The sequence below is a fragment of the Salmo trutta genome, chromosome 20 (genome assembly GCF_901001165.1).
Source record: "Salmo trutta chromosome 20, fSalTru1.1, whole genome shotgun sequence".
NCBI lineage: Eukaryota > Metazoa > Chordata > Actinopteri > Salmoniformes > Salmonidae > Salmo > Salmo trutta.
This window is the reverse complement of record NC_042976.1, coordinates 22,750,424-22,774,708: the sequence shown is the minus strand read 5'-3', so window position 1 is coordinate 22,774,708 and position 24,285 is coordinate 22,750,424. Positions and strand designations below refer to the sequence as shown.

The 24,285-nt window shown below is 44.8% G+C and overlaps 2 protein-coding genes across 2 annotated transcripts in view; one reads left to right on the top strand and one right to left on the bottom strand.

The window, feature by feature from the left end:
• The window catches only part of LOC115155715 (tumor necrosis factor receptor superfamily member EDAR), a 53,756-nt gene extending 37,277 nt beyond the window's left edge, over positions 1-16,479 (bottom strand). Inside the window, exon 1 of the mRNA XM_029702613.1 lies at positions 16,220-16,479. The gene's annotated coding sequence lies outside the window, so the exon portion shown is untranslated. The remainder of the gene's footprint in view (positions 1-16,219) is intronic.
• Positions 16,480-23,733: 7,254 nt separating this feature from the next.
• Positions 23,734-24,285, top strand: part of LOC115155714 (E3 ubiquitin-protein ligase SH3RF3-like) — a 149,777-nt gene continuing 149,225 nt past the window's right edge. Inside the window, exon 1 of the mRNA XM_029702612.1 lies at positions 23,734-24,285. This exon is cut by the window's right edge and continues 111 nt beyond it. Coding sequence (XP_029558472.1) covers positions 24,022-24,285 — 264 coding nt within the window. The 5' untranslated portion in view covers positions 23,734-24,021.

Sequence of the window (24,285 nt, the reverse complement as noted above, 5' to 3'; positions counted from 1 at the left end):
CTGATCAAACTTCAAACATGATTTATCCCTTTTATTCATGAATTTAAGGAATAATGTCAATGTAAAGGATTTAATTGTTTATAGCAACACTACGTGCGTGTGTGTGTGTGGTTGTGTGCGTTCTTGTGTGTGTATTGTGTCCATCTGTGTGTGTATGTTGCCAGGCTCAGCCCTCACCTACAGGAGACTGATTTTTATTGGCCCACTCCAAGCGCTACAATAACAGTCAGCTCGTATTTCTCTAAATAAATGATGTGTGCGTGTGTGCCAATAAAGTATAAATAATGTCGTCAGTGTTATTGGAAGGCGATGCCTTGGTGAGAGAGAGTCTTTTCCCCCAGAAACACCAACTATGTAAAGCGGAGTTAAACAGAGACATTAACTGCAGGTCAATAAACACACAGGATCTCAGATCAGTTTCAACACTGTCCAGGCTCAGGGAAACTCTGTGTCATTAGGGACATTCTTAGTTACAGGTTTGTTTATTGGTGCAGTTTAAAGTGCTTTTATAAACCGATCCAGTCTTGTCTCATTCTGTGAGGACAGCGAGAGTGCAGGTTTTCTGACACACCACATTAATGACCCACTGCAACCTTTAGCGGAGCTGTATTATTGGATGTAAACAAACACAGACTTTTACTGCAGCCTAATTGCTCCCACCACAGCTAGTGTTTTCTCTCTCTCTCTCTCTCTCTCTCTCTCTCTCTCTCTCTCTCTCTCTCTCTCTCTCTCTCTCTCTCTCTCTCTCTCTCTCTCTCTCTCTCTCTCTCTCTCTCTCTCTCTCTCTCTCTCTCTCTCTCTCTCTCTCTCTCTCTCTCTCTCTCTCTCTCTCTCTCTCTCTCTCTCTCTCTCTCTCTCTCTCTCTCTCTCTCTCTCTCTCTCTCTCTCTCTCTCTCTCTCTCTCTCTCTCTCTCTCTCTCTCTCATTCAGAGGCTGTGTGTGTGTTTGTGTATACATGTGTGTTTGCTGGCGTGCTGAAGAGTGGGTGTGCAGGCAGGCAGTAAAGCCCTGCAGCCCTGCAGTCAGAAGGAGGACTGAGCTGTTGCCTTGTTTACCTGCCTGTTTACCTCCGTTATAAACCATAGCATGCATACACATAAACCGAGCTAACTTTCTGACAGACCACTGGGCTTATTCACATTCACTATGGTTGCACAACAAACATCAAAACTCGGGCCTTTTGGCGTTGCACGTGCAATCGTATTCAGAATGTACCTTATTCAGAGTGTTAAGTGAGCCACACCAGCCAAAGAGAATGATCCACTAGTCAGTCAGTGTCTCAGTGTGTCCCTATCTCCCTCTCTCCCTCCCTCCCTAGAGGCATGGGAGGCAGGTAGCCTAGCTGTTAAGAGCGTTTGGCCAGTAACCAAAAGGTCGCTGGTTTGAATCCCTGAGCCAACTAGGTGGGAAACCTGTCAATGTGCCCTTGAGCAAGACATTAGTTCAGGATAAGAGCCTTTATTAAATGACTAAAATGTAAATGTAGTACTACGGAAGTGTAGATCACTCTCTTACACAAACACACAGAACAAAAAGTCAATTAGACAAACCCAGGATCGGAGGGGGAAATTCATATGTAAGACATTGTGTCTCAGACCCATAGCTCACAGCAATCTAAGGCTGTCTGCCTGTCTATAGGGGTAATTATATTCACTGCGAATATGTATTTGAATAGTAACTATGACACACAGTCTCTGCATTGGAGAGGTTGTGTCACACACATACTGTAATTATTGTTATCAAGTAAATTTCTCATGGAGTCTCTGACAGATAATTGCAGCATATGCAAGAAACAACAGGTTGAAAGAGAGAGACGGAAGGAGAGAGAGAGAAGTGACTGGCTTTTCACTGTGGTTTCACAGACATTAAGAGGCTGTAGTGTTGGTGTACTGTAGTGTACTGTATTGTTGGTGTATACTGTAGTGTTGGTGTGTACTGCATTGTTGGTGTACTGTAGTGCTGGTGTATACTGTAGTGTTGGTGTGTACTGTAGTGCTGGTGTACTGTAGTGTTGATGTAATGTAGTGTTGGTGTGTACTGTACTGTAGTGTTGATGTACTGTAGTGCTGGCGTACTGTAGTGTTGGTGTATACTGTAGTGTTGGTGTGTACTGTACTGTAGTGTTGGTGTACTGTAGTACTGGTGTACTGTAGTGTTGGTGTATACTGTAGCGTTGGTGTGTACTGTACTGTAGTGTTGGTGTACTGTAGTGCTGGTGTACTGTAGTGTTGGTGTGTACTGTAGTGTTAGTGTACTGTAGTGCTGGTGTACTGTAGTGTTGTTGTGTACTGTAGTGCTGGTGTACTGTAGTGTTGGTGTGTACTGTACTGTAGTGTTGGTGTACTGTAGTGCTGGTGTACTGTAGTGTTAGTGTACTGTAGTGCTGGTGTGTACTGTAGTGCTGGTGTACTGTAGTGTTGGTGTATACTGTAGCGTTGGTGTGTACTGTACTGTAGTGTTGGTGTACTGTAGTGCTGGTGTGTACTGTAGTGTTGGTGTGTACTGTAGTGCTGATGTACTGTAGTGTTGGTGTGTACTGTAGTGTTGGTGTACTGTATTGTTGGTGTACTGTAGTGTTGGTGTATACTGTAGTGTTGGTGTACTGTAGAGTTGGTGTAGTGTAGAGTTGGTGTACTGTAGAGTTGGTGTACTGTAGAGTTGGTGTACTGTAGAGTTGGTGTAGTGTAGAGTTGGTGTACTGTAGTGTTGGTGTACTGTAGAGTTGGTGTAGTGTAGAGTTGGTGTACTGTAGTGTTGGTGTACCGTAGTGTTGCTGTACCGTAGAGTTGGTGTACCGTAGAGTTGGTGTACCGTAGAGTTGGTGTACTGTAGAGTTGGTGTACTGTAGAGTTGGTGTACTGTAGAGTTGGTGTACCGTAGAGTTGGTGTAGTGTAGAGTTGGTGTACTGTAGTGTTGGTGTACTGTAGAGTTGGTGTAGTGTAGTGTTGGTGTACTGTAGTGTTGCTGTACTGTAGAGTTGGTGTACTGTAGAGTTGGTGTACTGTAGAGTTGGTGTACTGTAGTGTTGGTGTACTGTAGTGTTGGTGTACTGTAGAGTTGGTGTACTGTAGTGTTGCTGTACTGTAGTGTTGGTGTACTGTAGTGTTGGTGTACTGTAGAGTTGGTGTACTGTAGTGTTGCTGTACTGTAGAGTTGGTGTACTGTAGTGTTGGTGTATACTGTAGAGTTGGTGTACTGTAGAGTTGGTGTAGTGTAGAGTTGGTGTACTGTAGTGTTGCTGTACTGTAGAGTTGGTGTAGTGTAGAGTTGGTGTACTGTAGTGTTGCTGTACTGTAGAGTTGGTGTACTGTAGTGTTGCTGTACTGTAAAGTTGGTGTACTGTAGTGTTGGTGTACTGTAGTGTTGCTGTACTGTAGTGTTGCTGTACTGTAAAGTTGGTGTACTGTAGTGTTGGTGTACTGTAGAGTTGGTGTACTGTAGAGTTGGTGTACTGTAGTGTTGGTGTACTGTAGAGTTGGTGTGGTGTAGAGTTGGTGTACTGTAGAGTTGGTGTACTGTAGAGTTGGTGTACTGTAGAGTTGGTGTAGTGTAGAGTTGGTGTACTGTAGAGTTGGTGTACTGTAGAGTTGGTGTAGTGTAGAGTTGGTGTACTGTAGAGTTGGTGTACTGTAGAGTTGGTGTAGTGTAGTGTTGCTGTACTGTAGTGTTGCTGTACTGTAGTGTTGCTGTACTGTAAAGTTGGTGTACTGTAGTGTTGCTGTACTGTAGAGTTGGTGTAGTGTAGAGTTGGTGTACTGTAGTGTTGATGTAGTGTAGAGTTGGTGCACCATGCAGTGTGTGTAATAGTTATATTCATGTAGCTGTTATTGTATCAGATGATCCATAAAGAAAGAACGTGTTTTGCTAGTCTGCTATAGGGGTCCGGCTGTCACCCTAACTCAGGTATTACACACACACACACACACACACACACACACACACACACACACACACACACACACACACACACACACACACACACACACACACACACACACACACAAACACACAAACACACAAACACACACACAGATTTATCCACAAGCACATGCACACTTTTCTCTCTCTCTCTCTGTGTGACAGCTCAACTGAAGTGTCTGAGAGACACACTGACGATCACTTAAACAACTGATGAGAATCAGAGATAGAGTTCACCACTAACTACTACACTATAAATTGTCAATCAATCAGACACAGATGAGATTAATTACACTACTTTAAGAGGGAGATTGAGTCCATGCCCTCTTTCTTTCATGGTCTCAGAAGACAGGATGGGAGAGTGGTGGATAAGTGGTGATAGGAGGCGGTTGGGGGCTGAAATTAGCTTAATTGAACCACAACCTGTGTGTGTGTGTGTGTGTGTGTGTGTGTGTGTGTGTGTGTGTGTGTGTGTGTGTGTGTGTGTGTGTGTGTGTGTGTGTGTGTGTGTGTGTGTGTGCAGGAGACCCAGTGGCGCTGCTGGGCTTTCAGGATAAAGATAAGAAAATGTAACTTTCTGTTTTGATGAAAAAGCTTGTCTTCTGAAAAGGAAGTGAGAGCTGCCAAACGACTCTGCCCCAAGCACCTCATTATCAGACTAATCGAACACATTCAGCACACACGCACACACACACCCAGAAGCTTTCATCAGGCTCTAGCCCAGCTCCTCAATCCCCTGTGAGTCCCCGGCGCTCCACACACCCAACACACTCACACTGGAATGCACTTCTCTATTTGAAGAGCGTCTCTCTCTCTCTCCCTTCTCTCCCCATTTCTTTCTCTATCCCTCTCTCTCCATCCCCTATCCTTCTTGCTCTGTCTCACTCTTTCCCTTTTCTCTCTCTCCCCCTTTCTCTCTCTGCCTCTCTCTCACTCATTTCCTTTCCCTATCTGTCCCCCCTCTCTCCTTCTCTGTCACCCTTCTTCCCTCTCCCTCCCTCTCTCTCTGTCCTCCCTGTTGGGACATGTCTGTGTTGAAAGCCAACCTCAATCTCCCAAGGCCCCGGGGAATTAATCTTCTAACGAGAGTTAATCTCACATAAACACACTGAGAGTCATTATCTGTGTCATTAACGGCCTGACAGACCCACACCCCGGGCACAAATCAATACTTTCTACAGACCGACACCTCGGGCATGGCTTATAATACTCTACTAGACCCCACAGAGTTCCTGTTACAACACATCTTACAGAGGCGCTCACACACAGATACCTTTACGGACACAATTATACAGGGGTCACTGCTGGAGTGGAGAATCCACTCTTTCACGCTCTCATTCATTCTCTCTTTCTCTCTCTCTCTCAATTCAATTTCAATTTAATGGCTTTTATTGGCATGGGAAACATATGTTTACATTGCCAAAGCAAGTGAAATAGAAAATAAACAAAAGTGAAATAAACAATAAAAAATGTAAAATAAACATTACACTCACAAAAGTTCCAAAAGAATAAAGACATTTCATATTATGTCTACATACAGTGTTGTAATGATGTGCAAATAGTAAAGTACAAAAGGGAAAATAAACAAGCATAGATATAGGTTGTATATTCAATGGTGTTTGTTCTTCACTGGTTGCCCTTTTCTTGTGGCAACAAGTCACACATCTTGCTGCTGTGATGGCACACTGTGGTATTTCACCCAATAGATATGGGAGTTTATCAAAATTTGATTTTTTTTGTGAATTATTTGTGGGTCTGTGTAATCTGAGGGAAATATGTGTCTCTAATATGGTCATACATTTGGCAGGAGGTTAGGAAGTGCAGCTCAGTTTCCACCTCATTTTGTTGGCAGTGTGCACATAGCCTGTCTTCTGAGAGACAGGTCTGCCTTTGTCGGCCTTTCGTTTGTATATAGTCAAAGATCTCCTTCATTTTGGGTCAGTCACAGTGGTCAGGTATTCTGCCACTGTGTACTCTCTGTCCAAATAGCATTCTTGTTTGCTCTGTTTTTTTGTAATTTCTTTCCAATGTGTCAAGGAATTATCTTTTTGTTTTCTCATGATTTGGTTGGGTCTAATTGTGTTGCTGTCCTGGGGCTCTGTGGGGTCTGTTTGTGTTTGTGAACAGAGCCCCAGGACCAGCTTGCTTAGGGAACTCTTCTCCAGGTTAATTTCTCTGTATGTGATGGCTTTGTTATGGAAGGCTTGGGAATCGCTTCCTTTTAGGTGGATATAGAATTTAACGACTCTTTTCTTGATTTTGATAATTAGCGGGTCTCTTCCTAATTCTGCTCTGCATGAATAATTTGGTGTTTTACGTTGTACACAGAGGATATTTATGCATAATTCTGCAAGCAGAGTCTCAATTTGGTGTTTGTCCCATTTTGTGAATTCTTGGTTGGTGAGCGGACCCCAGACCTCACAACCATAAAGGGCAATGGGTTCTATAACTGATTCAAGTATTTTTAACCAGATCCTAATTGGTATGTTAAATTTTATGTTCCTTTTGATGGCATAGAAGGCCCTTCTTGCCTTGTCTCTAAGATCGCTTTGTGGAAGTTACCCATGGCGCTGATTTTTAGGGCGATGAGCTTTAGGGCAACGGTGTCTAGGTGGAATTTGTATTTGTGGTCCTGGCAACTGGACCTTTTTTGGAACACCCTTATTTTTGTCTTACTGAGATTTACTGTCAGGGCCCAGGTCTGACAGAATCTGTGCAGAAGATCTAGGTGTTGCTGTATGCCCTCCTTGGTTGGGGACAGAAGCACCAGATCATCAGCAAACAGTAGACATTTGACTTCAGATTCTAGTATGGTGAGGCAGGGTGCTGCAGACTGTTCTAGTGCCCTCGCCAATTCATTGACATATATGTTGAAGAGGGTGTGGCTTAAGTTGTATCCCAGTCTCACCCCCCGACCCTGTGGAAAGGAATGTATTTTTTGCCAATTTTAACCGCACACTTGTTTGTGTATATGGACTTTATAATGTTGAATGCTTTCCCCCAACACCACTTTCCATCAATTTGTATAGCAGACCCTCATGCCAAATTGAGTTGAAAGCTTTTTTGAAACCAACAAAGCATGAGAAGACTTTGCTTTTGTTTTGGCTTGTTTGTTTGTCAATTACGGTGTGCAGGGTGAATACGTGGTCTGTCGTACGGTAATTTGGTAAAAAGACAATTTGACAATTGCTCAGTACGCCGTTTTCGCTGAGGAAATGTACGAGTCTGCTGTTAATGATAATGCAGAGGATTTTCCCAAGGTTGCTGTTGACGCATATCCCCCGGTAGTTATTGGGGTCAAATTTGTCTCCACTTTTGTGCATTGGTTTGATCAGTCTTGGTTCCAAATATTGGGGAAGATGCCAGAGCTGAGGATGATGTTAAAGAGTTCAAGTATAGCCAATTGGAACTGTGGTCTGTATATTGTATAATTTCATTGAGGTTACCATCAACCCCACAGACCTTTTTGGGTTGGAGGGTTTGTATTTTGTCCTGTAGTTCATTCAATGTAATTGGAGAATCCAGTGGGTTCTGGTAGTCTTTTATAGTTGATTCTAAGATTTATATTTGATTATGTATATGTTTTTACTGTTTGTTCTTTCTTGTAGAGCCAAAAAGATTGGAGAAGTGGTTTATCCATACATCTCCGTTTTGGATAGATAACGCTTTGTGTTGTTGTTTGTTTTGAGTTTTCCAATTTTCCCAGAAGTGGTTTGATTCTATGGATTCTTCAATTATATTCAGCTGCTTTCTGATGTGCTGTTCCTTATTTTTCCGTAGTGTATTTCTGTATTGTTTTAGTGATTCAGCATTGAGAAGGTGTAGGCTCAGGTTTTCTGGGTCTCTATGTTTTTGGTTGGATACGTTTCTCAATTTCCTTCTTAGGTTTTTCAAATCTTCATCAAACCATTTGTTATTGTTGCTCATTTTCTTAGTTATCTGCTTGAAATGTTTAGATTTGATAGAGAAGCTGAGAGGTCAAATATACTGTTTAGGTTTTCTACTGCCAAGTTTACACCTTCACTATTACAGTGAAACCTTTTGTCCAGGAAAATGTCTAGAAGGGATTGAATTTGTTGTTGCCTAATTGTTTTTTGGTAGATTTCCGCACCCTTTTCCTCCATTTATAGCATTTCTTAATATTATTCAGTTACTGTCACGCCCTGACCAGGGGAACTCTGCTATTTTGGTCAGGGTGTGGTATTTCTATGGTTTATTTTCTATGTTTTGTTATAGCCTTTCTTTGTGGTTTATTTCTATGTTGGGCTCGGGGGTGATTTCCAATCAGACAGCTGTCGCTAGTTATGTCTGATTGGGAATCACATTTAAGTTCCTTTCCCCCCACGATGTTTGTGGGTTGTTGTCTCTTTTGTTTGAGCAGTTAATGATCAGGCATTTTCTTGGTTTTGTGTATGTGTTTAATTCAGTGTAAGAATAAACATGTGTTCGCTCCCAGCTGCGTTTTGGTCCGCTTCCTCATCACCCGACGCCAATCGTTACAGAACAACCCACCAAACCAGGACCAAGCAGCAGAGGAACGAGGAGTTGAGGAAACTCGAGAGGCCTCCCCAAGAATTTTTTTGGGGGGGGGCACAAGGGGAGTTTTGCGGGGCAAGTTTGGAGCCCCAGGCCAAATCCCCGGACTGCTTTTCGGAGGCCAGTTAATGGACAGGGCTTATGCTTCGGGGTAATGGGTGTTATGGCGAGGCCAAGTGTTTTTAGGCCAGTACGCGCTATACCAGCGCCCCGCAGTTACCAGGGGGTAGCAGGCATTCAGCCAGAAAGGGCGATGCCAGGGTTAAGCTCGAGACCGCCAGTAAGCCTCCATGGTCCTATATATCCGGTACCAGCACCACGCACCAGGCTTCAAGTACGTGAACCCAGCCTCGCCAGTCAACAGTCGTCGGAGCTGCCCGCCAGTCAACAGTCGTCGGAGCTGCCCGCCAGTCAACAGTCGTCGGAGCTGCCCGCCAGTCAAGTCGTCGGAGCTGCCCGCCAGTCAACAGTCGTCGGAGCTGCCCGCCAGTCAACAGTCGTCGGAGCTGCCCGCCAGTCAACAGTCGCCGGAGTGGCCAGACTGCGCTGAACTGCCGGAGTGGCCAGACTGCGCTGAACTGCCGGAGTGGCCAGACTGCGCTGAACTGCCGGAGGGGCCAGACTGCGCTGAACTGCCGGAGGGGCCAGACTGCCCAGACTGTCCCGAGCTGCCAGACGTCCCCAGTCCTGTCCGGCCCATTCCTGCTCCCCGCACCAAGCCAGTGGTGCGTGTCCCCAGTCCTGTCCGGCCCGTCCCTGCTCCCCGCACCAGGTTGGTGGTGCGTGTCCACAGTCCTGTCCGGCCCATCCCTGCTCCCCGCACCAAGCCAGTGGTGTGTGTGTCCCCAGTCCAGTCCGGCCCGTCCCTGCTCCCCGCACCAGGTTAGTGGTGCGTGTCCCCAGTCCTGTCCGGCCCATTCCTACTCCCCGCACCAAGCCAGTGGTGCGTGTCCCCAGTCCAGTCCGGCCCGTCCCTGCTCCCCGCACCAAGCCAGTGGTGCGTGTCCCCAGTCCAGTCCAGCCCGTCCCTGCTCCCCGCACCAGGTTAGTGGTGCGTGTCCACAGTCCTGTCCGGCACATCCCGGCTCCCCGCACCAAGCCGGTGGTGCGTGTCCCCAGTCCAGTCCGGCCCGTCCCTGCTCCCCGCACCAGGTTGGTGGTGCGTGTCCCCAGGCCAGTCCGGCCCGTCCCTGCTCCCCGCACCAGGTTGGTGGTGCGTGTCCCCGGTCCTGTCCGGCCCGTCCTTGTTCCCCGCACCAGGCCCACGGCGCGTGTCCACAGTCCAGCACGGCCTGTGTCCGGTCCACCGGTGACCAGTCCTGTTCCGGTCGGCGGCTCCGCTCCGGAGCCTGAGCATGCCGCTCCACCGTGGTCCAGTCCGGGCCAGAGGGGTAGGGCTAGGGTGGAGGCAGGGGGAGAAACACGCCCGGGGCCAGAGCCTCCACCGAGGGTGAGGCGCCCACCCGGGTCCCCCCCCAATAGACTTTAGGTTGGTGCGCCGGGAGTACGCACCGTTGGAGGGGGGGTACTGTCACGCCCTGACCAAGGGAACTCTGCTATTTTGGTCAGGGTGTGGTATTTCTATGGTTTATTTTCTATGTTTTGTTATAGCCTTTCTTTGTGGTTTATTTCTATGTTGGGCTCGGGGGTGATTTCCAATCAGACAGCTGTCGCTAGTTATGTCTGATTGGGAATCACATTTAAGTTCCTTTCCCCCCACGATGTTTGTGGGTTGTTGTCTCTTTTGTTTGAGCAGTTAATGATCAGGCATTTTCTTGGTTTTGTGTACGTGTTTAATTCAGTGTAAGAATAAACATGTTCGCTCCCAGATTGTTGATCTCCCCCTCTAGGATAGAGAAGCTGTCATCGTTAAAGTATAAGGATTCTATTAGGGGGATATAGGTAGCACACATGAGGACATTTTTCTCTGTTGAGATAATTTCCTTATTAATTTCTAGCCAGATGTAAAATGTTCCTGTTTTGACTAATTTAATAGAGTGGGTTAGGTCTGCTCTATAGCAAATTAGCATACCTCCTGAGTCCCTTCCCTGTTTCACACCTGGTAGTTTGGTGGATGGGACTACCAGCTCTCTGTAACCTAGAGGGCAACCAGTGGGTCCGTCTCCTTATACCATGTTTCTTGTAGGATGACAATGTCTGTATTTCCAATTTCTATGATGAAGTCTGGGTTCCTGATCTTTATGCCAAAGGCAGATGACCTCAGACCTTGTATATTTCAGGATGAGATAGTAAAAGCTTTCTGTTCCATAATGTCTAGTGTTGTTTTGGTGTGGTTTAGGCCCGGACTATCACAGTAGGTGTGAGCAGAGCATGTTGAGCATCTGATACATGCCTCTTAGGTCGCAGGATGGGGATTGTTCGGGTGTAATAGTGGGGATTGGGCCTGTTGCTCTGCTCACGGCCTGGGCATAATTATGTCCTGCTCTTCTATTGAGGTCCGTGCCGCAGGGGCAGAAGAGGCATAGGTCTGATATGGTGTGGCCTATATTCGGTGTAGCCAGGGTTTGCTTGGGGTCTTAGCTGGTTGGGGTTTGCCTTGTGATGCTGTGGTCTAGGTGTAGGTCTTCTTGGCGTGGGTTCTCTTGGTGCAGGTCCTGCCGGAGGGGGCCTTGCAGGTCTGGGAGGGTGTCTCGCTGGTCTGGGCGGGGTGTCCGTTGCTCTGTTGCTCCTGTATGAGGTGCTAGGGCTACGGTTGAGGGTGACGTCCTTCAGGGTCCTGGCAAAAGTTAGTATTGCTGCCTTGTAGAGGTGGACCTGGTCGTAAAGGCAGTTCAAGTCCAGGGTGGAGTGGTGGGCCAGGTAGACATTAGGTTTTGAGGAACAGTCTCGTGAAATGGTAGCAAAGGGGAAATAACCACTTGTGCGTCTCTCTTCAATAACCATCACTAATCAGCAGGATGGAGCAAGTTGAGCTGCTGTATCTAGTATTCTTGTAACATCCCTGGCACACAGTTTCATTAATGATGTATCCTCACTCGTCAATGAGCAATGTAAAATGTTTTGAGTGTTGGAAAAAGTGCTTTATAACTCCAATCCATTATGTGTCTTCATAAGCATTAGTCATATGCAACAAAAGTTGTCCATTTCAGCAGTTAAGCAGAGTGAATGGTAGCCAGCTGACACTTGATCTGATCTAACCCGACAGAACTATCTATAACTATTAACTGTTATTAAGTCATTACTGATCCTGGACCTGTCAGGGCTGTCAGTGTTGGTCTACAGACAGACTGATTTATTGGAAAATCCCCCTAGAGACCCAGCAGGGGCAATCATCTACCACACACACATGCACGCACGCACGTACGCACATGCACACGCACACACACAGAAAAACAGAGAAGGTAAGCGCCAGAACAACAGCTGTCTTCAGATAGCATCTGTCTTATCTTTCTCTCTCTCTCTCTTGGGTAAATCTATTTGAATTCAATCCCCTTTTGACAGCACCACTTTTGAGTCAACGTTAAAAATGATGACATTTTAATTTAAAAACATTATTTTCAAGAAATATTATAATATTTTGACAACACTGTTTGTAAGTGTCACGCCCTGACCATAGAGAGCCTTTTTATTCTCTATGTTGGTTAGGTCGGGGTGTGACTAGGGTGGGCAATCTAGGTTGTTGATTTCTATGTTGGCCTGGTATGGTTCCCAATCAGAGGCAGCCATTTATCATTGTCTCTGATTGTGGATCATATTTAGGCAGCCATTTCCCCACTGTGTTTGTGGAATCTTGTTTTGAGTTAGTGCATGTAGCACCGCTGATGTCACGGTTCGTTGATTGTTTTGTTTGGAAGTTCGCACTAAATAAAGATGTGGAACTTTAATCACGCTGCGCCTTGGTCCAGTTCTTACGACGATCGTGACAGTAAGCTTTGAAATAATATCAAACTCAACCATTTATATTTTCCAGTGATGAAGACATGGATGTCTCATGGTAGGGTGGGGTATGCAAAATGGGTCAATTTTTGCAATTTTTTTATCTCCTGAATTCAAACCATAAAGTGACAGAATGTTCAGAATGATCCTAGATATCCAGTCTAGTTTAACTTTCTATGTGAATCCTAATGTTCATGCAGCAAAATATGTTTTGGAGTTATTTCTGTAAACCTGGTAAACAGATTTGATTGTTTTTTTCCTTCTGTTCCCCAACTTTATCCCTAAACATGAACCCCGGGCCTTATCCCAAGCTCCCTTCCTCTACATTAATCCTATCTCTCTCTAACCCCAACCCCCGTTCCCTGATCTCTCTGTGGTAACAGATGTGATCTATCATCTAAAGGACGCAACGGAAATGAATGTTTAACCCCGTAATGGATATTTACTGTGAGTTGATAATGGCTCTGTCAGATTAGGATGTGGCTTCTCTAACAAAGCAATCAGGGAGGAGATGAAGCCAAGAACCCAATTAAACCCTTTCTCACACAGACACGTGCATATTCGCACACACACGCATACATACAAGTACACGTGTACACATATGTGCATGCACAAATACAAAGCGCTATGTGGTTCATATGCCTGTGGTTTAATTCTGATGACAATTAAATAAATACTTTAATGAAGTGAAGTTCTGGACTCTTGGCATTAGTCTCCACCTTCTATAGTCAATGTCTGTTTTCCATTCTAAAGCCTTCTTTCCTTTTGTCCTGTACTTTTCTCTCCACATTCTGCCCTCTCCTCTCTGTCTCTCACAAACGTACGAACACACAATCACACAACACACCATCCTGCTGCTTCCAACTACTGAACAACTCCTAAACACAATCAGTCAGATACTGGAGGATTTCTCCTTTAAAACCAATTATTCCTCTTTAATACATACAGACTTGCCAAATCCTCTCATATCTCAAACACATGTTACCACTACAACTAACCTCCATGCAAAAACAGAAACAGGGCTGGGGGAAGGGAGAACATTGGGTACTGAAGACAGTTTGTTCTCATTAGAACTAAATACTTTGCAGCCAACAAACAGCACAAGTATTAAATACACATTGAAATACACATGAAAATACACCCAGTTATTAACAGCAGTTGGAAGTGAGTAGGTGGGTGTGGAAGAGATTGAAAGGATAGAGTTTGATTTCTTTACTGAAAGACTACACTGTAAAAATAAAACAACATGTTGATTCAACGTACAATTGGAAAGCAACCAGCAGTGAGTTTGCTCAACAAAATGTTCACACAAACGATTTGGAGCTGGTTGCCTTACAATTGTACATTGAATCAACAATTCTTTCTGTTCTTCCTTTTTTATGGTGCATCATCATAAACATCAGATGATTCATGGAGATGAAGCTCATATCAGATTGTTTCCATGTTTTCAGAGAGACTCCCAGAGTTATTAAACAGGTTCATATCATCACAAGGCTGTACTGATACAACTGTGTGTGTGTGTGTGTGTGTGTGTGTGTGTGTGTGTGTGTGTGTGTGTGTGTGTGTGTGTGTGTGTGTGTGTGTGTGTGTGTGTGTGTGTGTGTGTGTGTGTGTGTGTGTGTGTGTATCTGGTGTAGTCTCTTCATCTCTGATTGCTTTAATTACAGACTGACTATCCCCTTTCAGAGTGCAGGAAAAACAAACTCTTAATGCACATTAAAAGGAGTCACAACACACACAGACACACACACACACCTCCAGCCACACCACTCAGTAGTCCCTTTGATTTCTGTCTTATGTGATCTGTCTTTCATCGTCGCCTCTCCCTGATCCCTCTCTTCTTTACCTCGACTGAGGCAGAACGTCTCTCTCTCCATATCACCTTCGTCTCTCGCTTTGTCTATTGAGCGTTATTGTAGGTGGGCGGGTCCATTTACTGTGTCTAACTCATTAGCAGGTGGGCAAAATGGTTTCGGTCTGCGTCTCTCTGTTCCTTAGTCTTTAGCATGACAGCAGAACGGCTGACTATCTGTCTGTCAGTCTATTTGTGTTTAGTGTGGGATGATTATGGTGTCTGTAGCACAAGAGTCTAGCGGTCGGAGAGGGGCTGGGCTCTAGTGAGTAGAGGACTGCGAGCAGTGGGCTATGGGACCCTGGGCTTTGGTCTGACGGACTGGACTGACAACGTCTCATTAGCCTCAAACAGTCAGACATACAGTAGAAGAGAGAGAGAGCAGTGACCCTTCTGACCCTTCTCCCTCTTCTCTCCTCAAACACATTAGGTTATAACACAATTATTACTGAAAGTTAATTGATGCATGGAGATACACTCCTTCAATTACACACCATGTTAATATATGGACATTGGTTCTGGTTAGATTACAGTGTATTTTGGAAGTTAGAACAACATCTGTTACAGGTCAGCTCGTATCCTTATCGATTTACACATTTAATGATAAGGAGTTCAACATCGACGAGCTCAATCAATCACCTTACAGGGAGATATCTGTGAAACTGATTAAAAGCTTGAGTGTTCAATTTGAATCTATATTAGGATACGTATTGTTTGAATTTAATATTATCTGACATAATGACAACTTTCTGCCATGTATCTGGAGACAGGATGTGTTTGTTCTCCAGAAATCTGCATTAATTTGTAAACTTAATATAGCCTATTAGGTCTATAGTGCAGGCTTGTCAGGCACACGTCACCATTGTCCTTGTACAGAATATTCTAAACCTTCAAAGTAAGATATGTCTTTAAAAAATATATATATATATATAACTTTTTTAAAGTTTAAAATGTTATCAGCAGAATTTCAGTGATACCGCTAAATTCCTTACTATGCTACTAAAAAAGCTATTAGCCCATCAGAATTATTACTACGCAAATATGAATATTATCATTGCTGCTTTTGTTGTTATTATGATCAGTATTTCCTTTCATCCATTTAATCCTGCGGCGCCATACTAAAGCTTTGAAGATGAGTTACACTTTTTCTTTCTGACGTTTCTTCTTTCTTTATCCTTTCTACCTCAAACATGAAAAACTGCGGCGGTGTGCCGGGGGGAGAGGGAGAGGGACAGAGAGCAGAGACACAGAGAGAGAGGGATTGATTTCCACTCTCAGCGCTGCAGCCGTAGTTCAAAGCTCCAGACTTCAGAGAGCGTCAGGACCCAGCATGTCGAGCCCGGGTTAGACTGCCTGTCTGCGGCCAGGAGTTCCCCCAGGGCCCGGGGAGGGCGAAAACCAGGCGGCACCGTCAAAATAATTATGCGGAGAGGATTGAGAGAAGAGCAAAGCACACACCGGGATCGGGACCGACCAGGACCCGTCGCTGTCTCAGAACCCGCTGTCTCTCTCGGGAATGAGAGATGAACTAAGAGCCAATGCTCTCTTCATGTAACAATTACCTCCAAGATGGTAGGCTACATCCCTAATGGATCAGTAATAAACCTGGTGGCCTAAACGTTATTACTTCCCAACACACCACTTAGCGACCACACACACTGCGCTCTATTATCATGCAATTAACTACAGGTCTAATATAAACTGAAATATCGGTATGAAAAAGAAAAAAAACAATTAGAGCAATTACTAGGCTAGATTATCAAATATTTAAGGCAGAAAAACAGGCCTATTTAAATATGGAGATCATTTGACATTTGTCCATTTATATCTTTCCAACAGTGGCTAACTTTTCTGAATATTTGCTTCATTTTCGACCAACAAACAATGTAACACATGCAGTTATTTTCGAAAATTAAAATGAGAGTTAAGTAGGCTACATGTGTCTGCAGCATAAATGCTCCAGGAATTTCCCCAAATGTTGCAGCAATCCCGCTTTACATTCCAAAACACTTTACCTGCGTGTAGAGCGGAGTTGAGACTGGACTGGTCTGGCGGCGTGTAGCCTTTCTCTCTGCGCGGACTGCTGTAGCTTAATGATCAGACTGTATTGAGCAGTCTGACAGGCATCACCAATATCTAAACAGCTGTAAACAAATCCTCCGTTAATCTCGCTGTTTTCAGCCCACCGTGTGCATGGCCGGTGATCCAGAGTAGCTCCTCCTCACAGAAAAATACACATTTTCTCCGCCCTAGAAAATGAGGATCAACCTGATGCAGGTAGTGAATGGTATTTATGTGCCTCCACAACTCCACTACGACATCTAGAGGTGAACCCCAAACAATACATCTCCTCTTGGTAGGCTATTGAATTAACGTATTCTAGCCTACTGTTAGGCTACTGATGTGGTGAGACGGAGACCATTCAATAAATCTACTCACATTTATCTGCATCTATCCTTTCATCAGTGTGCCATCAAGCTAATTGAGAGAGAGAGGAAGGGAGAGGAGGGGTTTGTGTTTGTATCCGGTATCCGTGTTGTTGGTCCATAAATAAAAGGGGAGCATTAAACTTCATACTTTGTACCTTTAAAGAACATGAAAGCTTCAGACTCTGGTTCATGTGTCTATGATTTCAAATGTTCCTTTTGGTTTATGAGTGTTGAGTTATTGATGTGATGTTTATTTATTTGTTTACCAGTCGGCGCCAGTTGTTTGGGACGGACCGAACCCTGGACTTTCCCTGAGGCACGAGAACTGACCAAAGAGACTCCACCACTCTGTCTCTCTGTCTGTCTTCTCTCCTTACTCTGCCCGGTCTCCCTCTCCCCTTCCTCTCCGCTCCTCCGCAGGAAAGAGCAGATAAAAGAGGTGCTTGGAGCTTCTGAGGAGAGAGAGGTGTGTTTGAAGAGCTAACTCCTGTAAGTCCTATAATTATACCTTTCTACCCTCCCTCTCTTTCTCTCCTCTCACTCCTCTCACTCCTCTCTCTCTCTGGCAGCCCTGAGCCCGGTGGCCCTCTCATCCTCTCATCTCTGATCCTCACAGGAGCAGCTTCCTTCCTTCCTGACCGACAGACTGACAAACAAAGAGACCAGTGAAGAGCAACAGAGCCTCACTGGGATGAAAACACCTATCATATTACATTACTCCAGATGACTATTACCACAGGACCACAGCCAGAGCAAACAGAACCCCAGTCAGCTGTCTTCTAAAGCCAACAGCGATAAGGCCAATATCAGGTCTTTAATAAAGACAGCTGGGGTAGGAGGAAGTTATCGAGCTACTGAAGCCAAAACAAATATCACAGACTTCTTCTCTCTATTTAAAGTTTAAACTGTATATTTAGCCATCCATGTAAGTCACAGGAGTTCCAGGCTCCTGACGCTTTGCATGATGGGTACTCTGTAAAGGTGGACATATTCTATCCTCTCCTGTAACTACACGTCCTCATACACACAACACACACACGCACACATACGTGTATGCTGTCCTCTAACCACTGTACTCCTCAACAGGAGAGCAAATTCTGTTACCATGGTGACTGCAGTGTCAGCTAACCTAGTTTCCACGGTGGAAGGGCATTGGGTGAAGAGAGAAGGCTAGCCTATTGGTAACATTATTGATGTACAGTAAGTTTTAAATATAACAACTTCACAACTGTTTTCTTTACAACACTCAGACCCAGATTTTCAGTGCTGAATTGCGTTTGGGATGGTTAGATGAAACACGCATAACATGTGGGCAGGAGAGGGAGGGGCTAGTTACACACACACACACACACACGTAGAAACTTACTTGCTTGCTTATGGTGGGCCATCATATCGATGATGACATTCCATATCTACCTCTATTTGTGAGTCTTTGTGTGACTGTAAAGTCCAATCCTTGACCCACATCGTCTGTTTCAGACGGGGCATGTGAAGTCTCTGACTGCGGGTGTAGGTGAACACACACACACACAGCCTATACGTAGACTACACGCTGCTAGGGGGCCCCACGACCCCAAAAAAATGTAATACAAATGTGTTTTTTTAGGAACTAAGATAGTTTGAAAAGTAGAATACACAAGGTGCAATGTTTTAATTTGGTAGTTCATCAGCAGTTTTCCACTTGTTATGTCAGTCACTCAATTAGCACCCATGTCAGAAAAACATTTTGTATTGCCAGTGATGGGTTCTGGGTTCTGACTCCTAAACTTGGAATAGTGTTAATTATCAGGTATCCTATTGAAATATTGAGTGCTATAGTCTAGGAGGGTCTACCTACACCAGAAGTTAATGGTTATCTGTAGGAGGAATGAATATGGTGGAGGCAATTAAGCTTGGATTGTACTGAGTGAAGGAAAGACGATCACATGTTGGCAGGCACTGATAAGGGTGGAGAGATGTGGTTTAGTGAGGAAGGGGGCCAAGGTAGGTCAGATCACCTTAATAAGGGAGAAGGAATAGTTTATTTCCTGCCTAGCAACAAAGATGTCATGTTTAGAGAGAAGGGGGAGATTCCACCCCAAATTGGGGTAAATATGGGGCAGCAGGTAGCCTAGTGGTTAGAGCATTGGGCCAGTAACTGAAAGGTTGCTGGATTGAATCCCTGAGCTGACAAGGTAAAGATCTGTTGTTCTGCCCCTGAACAAGGCAGTTAACCCACTGTTCCTCGGTAGACCGTAATTGTAAATAAGAATTTGTTCTTAGCTGACTTGCCTAGTTAAATAAAGAAATATATATATATATATACTACCACTGGTGGAACTTTGTCTTATGCAGCTGTATGACCCAATGGGTGAATAAACTTGGTTTAAGCTTTACTAATTGTCAGTGAGTTTTACTAGGTTCATTTAGAACCTAACACTAGGTAAGGTATTCTACCAGCTACCTAAACCTTGTAGTAGGCCTAATCATCACCAAATTACCGACCGGGCACGCAGGGCATATGCTCATGGGCCCTGACCTCCAAGGGACCCCTTTTGATTTTGTCACTCTCACACAGATTTGATATAAACATGGCATAAGTCATGGAAAAATGTGTAGAATTGCAGAAAATTAGCTTTAAAACTGCAAAAGCTTCCCACCACCCCATGACAAAATGTGTAGAATTGCAGGAAATGTACTTTAACACTGCCAACATTTTATCTCTTACCAAGAGGGGGGACACTAAAACATTTTGCCCCAGCGTTGTGGGGGGGGGGGGGGGGGCAACCAAATCTCACTTAGGCCCTCCAAAAGGCTAGAGGTGGCCCTGCATACACACACACGCACACACACACACACACACACACACACGCACACACACACACACACACACACACACACACACACACACACACACACACACACTACCTGCACGTCAGGAGGTTTAGGCCCTGTGCTCGTCTCTGTGGGTGGTAGGTAACAGTACCGCCCCTTAGCCAGTCAGGATGTCTGATCTGTGGAACTCAACTCACAGCCTGCCACTTAATAACCCCCCCCCCCACACACACACACACACACACACACACACACACACACACACACACACACACACACACACACACACACACACACACACACACACACACCCTGGGGCAGGAGTTAAACGTGAGAAACAGGTAGAGACAGACAGAGACAAACTGTACTGTGCAGCTGACAGACCTTCTCCTTCCTCAGCCATGGGGCTCTAACAGGAACTTAGACTGCATCTGAAGTGGTACTCTGTTCCCTGTAAGGCTCTGGGAAATAGGAGTGCACTATGGTGTCATTTCTAACCAGAAACATGGTTTGGGTGGCAACTAGGAATGTGTGTGTGTGTTCAGTCCAAGAGCAACCTCTTAGATCTTACGGGATAGGCTCAAGCAGTTAATACTTTTCATCAAAACATCTGGGCTATGGATCAGTTCAACATATCACCAGCAGGCACCGCTAGAACCCCTCTGTTACCATCAATACAAGGCCACCTACTGTCCACAAGACAAACAGATATTTCTTTAGATGTCAGCAGGGTGGCAGTATCTTCACACATCTTCTGGTCTGACTGATGCGTAGCCGCAGGAAGTAGTGGCGATGAGGGTGCTGAAGCACTCCCTGAAATATCTGAAATCACATTTGAATATTAATCACAAAAGTAGTGCAATGGGGCTTTACAAGTCCTGTATTAGCAGACCTATATAGCCGACTGTAGCGAGAAAAAAAAAATCTGAGGACCATCCTCCTCAGTGAATTTCATAAAAAGAAATGTTTAAAACATTAAAATAATTCCCCGTTTTAAATAAAAATATACTAAATGTATTCACGTCACCAAATAATTGATTAAAACACACTGTTTTGCAATGAAGGGCTACAGTAGCCTCAACAGCACTCTGTAGGGTAGCACCATTTGACTGAGCCATGCCTCCTTGCCCATCCAACATTTCCTCATCTCCCACCCTTTCTAATGCGACTAGCCCCGATGCTCCTCCTTCTTTTTCCCAGGTCAGATGGTTTAGACCCTTTCTTCTTTAAGGTTGCTGCCCCATCATCATCAAGCCTACCTCTGATGTTTTTAACCTGTCTCTCCTCTCTGGGGAGGCTTCCATTGCGTGGAAGGCAGCCATGGTTCGTCCTTTATTTAAAGGGAGAGATTAAGCTGATCCTAACTGTTTTAGGCCTATTTCTATTTTGCCCTGTTTATCAAAAGTGTTGGAAAAACTTGTCAATCATCAACTGACTGGCTTTCTTGATGTCTATAGTATTCTCTCTGGTATACAATCTGGTTTCCTCTCAGGTTATGGGTGTGTCACTGCAACCTTAAAGGTCCTCAATGATGTCACCATTGCCTTTGATTCTAAGCAATGTTGTGCTGCTATTTTCATTGACTTGGCCAAGGCTTTTGATACGGAAGACCATTCCATTATTGTGGGCCGGCAAAGGAGTATTGGTGTCTCTGAGTGGTCTTTGGCCTGGTTTGCTAACTACCTCTCTCAAAGAGTGCAGTGTATAAAGTCCGAACATCTGCTGTCTCAGCCACTGCCTGTCACCAAGGCTCGATCCTAGGCCCCACGCTCTTCTCAATTTACATCAACAACATAGCTTAGGCAGTGGGAAGCTCTCTCATCCATTTAAATGCAGATGATACAGTCTTATACTCAGCTGGCCCACCCCCTGGATTTTGTGTTAAACGCTCTACAACAAAGCTTTCTTAGTGTCCAACAAGCTTTCTATGCCCTTAATCTTGTTCTGAACACCTCCAAAATAAAGGTTTGGTGGTTTGGTAAGAAGAATGCCCCTCTCCCCACGTGTGATTACTACCTCTGAGGGTTTAGAGGTTGAGGTAGTCACCTCATACAAGTACTTGGGAGTATGGCTAGACGTTACACTGTCCTTCTCTCAGCACATATCAAAGCTGCAGGCTAAAGTTAAATCTAAACTTGGTTTCCTCTTACGTAATCGCTCCTTTTTCACCCCAGCTGCCAAATTAACCCTGATTCAGATGACCATCCTACCCATGCTAGATTACAGAGACGTCATTTATAGATCGGCAGGTAAGGGTGCTCTCGAGCGGCTAGATGTTCTTTACCATTCGGCCATCAGATTTGCCACCAATTCTCCTTATAGGACACATCAATGCACTCTATACTCTGTAAACTGGTCATCTCTGTATACCCGTTGCAAGACCCACTGGTTGATGCTTATTTATAAAACCCTCTTAGACCTCACTCCGCCCTATCTGAGATATCTACTGCAGCCCTCATCCTCCACATACAACACCCATTCTGCCAGTCACATTCTGTTAAAGGTCCCTAAAGCATACACATCGCTGGGTCACTCCTCTTTTCAGTTAGCTGCAGCTAGCGATTGGAACGAGTTGCAACAAACACTCAAACTGGACAGTTTTATCTCCATCTCTTCATTCAAAGACTCAATCATGGACACTCTTACTGACAGTTGTGGCTGCTTTGCGTGATGTATTGTTGTCTCTACCTTCTTGCCCTTTTTTCTGTTGTCTGTACCCAATACCATGTTTTGTGCTGTTACCATGTTGTGCTGCTGCCATGTTGTGCTGCTAAAATGTTGTTGTCATGTTGTGATTCTACCATGCTGTGTTGTCATGTGTTGCTGCCATGCTATGCTGTAGTCTTTGGTCTCTCTTTATGTAGTGTTGTGTTGTCTCTCTTGTCGTGATGTGTTTTGTCCTATATTTTTTTAAATAAAATGTTTTAATCCCAGCCCCCGTCCCCGCAGGAGTCCTTTTGCCTTTTGGTAGGTTGTCATTGTAAATAAGAATTTGTTCTTAACTGACTTGCCTAGTGAAATAAAGGTAACATTTATTTAAAACAATTTTTTAAAGTAGCTGGAGGACAGCTAGCTTCTGTTCTCCTCTGGGTACATTGACTTCAATACAAAACCTAGGCGGCTCATGGTTCTCACCTCCTCCATAGACTTACACAGTAATTATGACAACTTCCGGAGGACGTCCTGATTTTACAAATGTATTGCCACTGGGGCCCACCTGTGTAAGTGGTAAACTGCTTACTGACTGTATACTGCAACGTTACTACATGATTGTAGTGGGTTTACTAATGCGTTAGGTCTATTAGCCATGTTGACTATGGCATTACTTTAGCTAATATGGTGACAACGATGTAGGCTGTGTGTGTAGTGGTTATGATATGGTTTGGCTTGGAAAGTTTTTTTTGCCTGGTCACATACAGCTGATGTGTTGTGCATTGAAGTCCAGTAGCGAAAGGAAATGGTGAGTGGAGGAGAGAGCATAGACACGAAAAGGAATACAACTTGGCTGCTATGAAAGTGAACTGTGGTTACGTGTGATCAGAGGATTTCACCAATTCTGTTGAAAAACGTTTCTTAAACGAAAGCAAACGGAACGAAACGGGGATAAACAAACCTGAATTTGTCCAAAGAGAAACACTAATTTGCAACTGTTGGACTAATGACTACACCCTAGATCAGCTAGATGCTGTCAATAGTGTCTGTCCATGTGTCACTGTCTGTCACCTCAAATTATTCTCTCGACCCGTGTGCACCTATGTTGTAAACTTTCATTCATAGGCTAGGTTGTAGCAACCTCATGATGGGTATAGGGAAAATGTGGTAGCCTAAACCTATTGATGTTACATTGAACTGGGTGAATGGAATATGAATGACAGTCATCCAATATGCTGTAACAGAAATAACCCCATGCTCATGAAAAAATGTAATCATCCTCCTTCATCTTAAACGGCACCGACCGCCACTGGTGTTGGTATTCTGTGGTAGAATTACCTACTCTCTTATTAATGGAGTCTACCAAATATCTGGTTCAGTTTGCTTATTGACTTTACACATTATTTATAAAGATAAGCCACACTACTAGCGCATCAGAGATGGTGACAGGTTTTGGGGATAATCTGTGTTGCATTATACCACTTGAATGCATTCCACACTCTGTTCATCCCCATAGAATAACAGTAACATTATCACACACACACTCTCTCACACACACACTAACACTCTCTCTCACACACCCACACACACCGAGAAAGAGAGAGAAAGAGAGAGAGAGAAAGAAGAGAGCGAGAGGGGCTGCCTGGTGGCCTGCATGGGCTTCGTTGTGGGAAATTGCACAGCAGAGCGTGACCTCACTGCATTCTGCACAGCTGTGCGAGCGAGCAAAGAGAGAGAGAGAGCGAGGAGAAATAGAAGACAGAGCGAGAGGGGCTGCCTGGTTCCCTGCACGGGCTCTGTTGTGGGAAATTGTGCTTTTAAACAGCCTTACGCCGATATGCATTCTTCAGTTTCTGGTGCATTACACGCGCAACAAGAAACCAACACCCACTCGGTTAACGTCATTAATAACGCAGTGTGAGATGGACGAGTCGTCTCTGTTGGATCTATTGGAGTGTTCAGTGTGTTTGGAGCGGCTGGACACTACAGCTAAAGTCCTGCCTTGCCAACACACCTTCTGTCGCCGCTGCTTGGAGAACATAGTCAGCTCCAGGAACGAACTAAGATGCCCAGAATGTCGCATCCTAGTCGGCTGTGAGGTGGATGATCTTCCCGCGAATATCTTGCTGGTCCGCCTGCTGGACGGGATCAAACAGCGGCCACGGAATGGAGGCAGTACCAGGCAG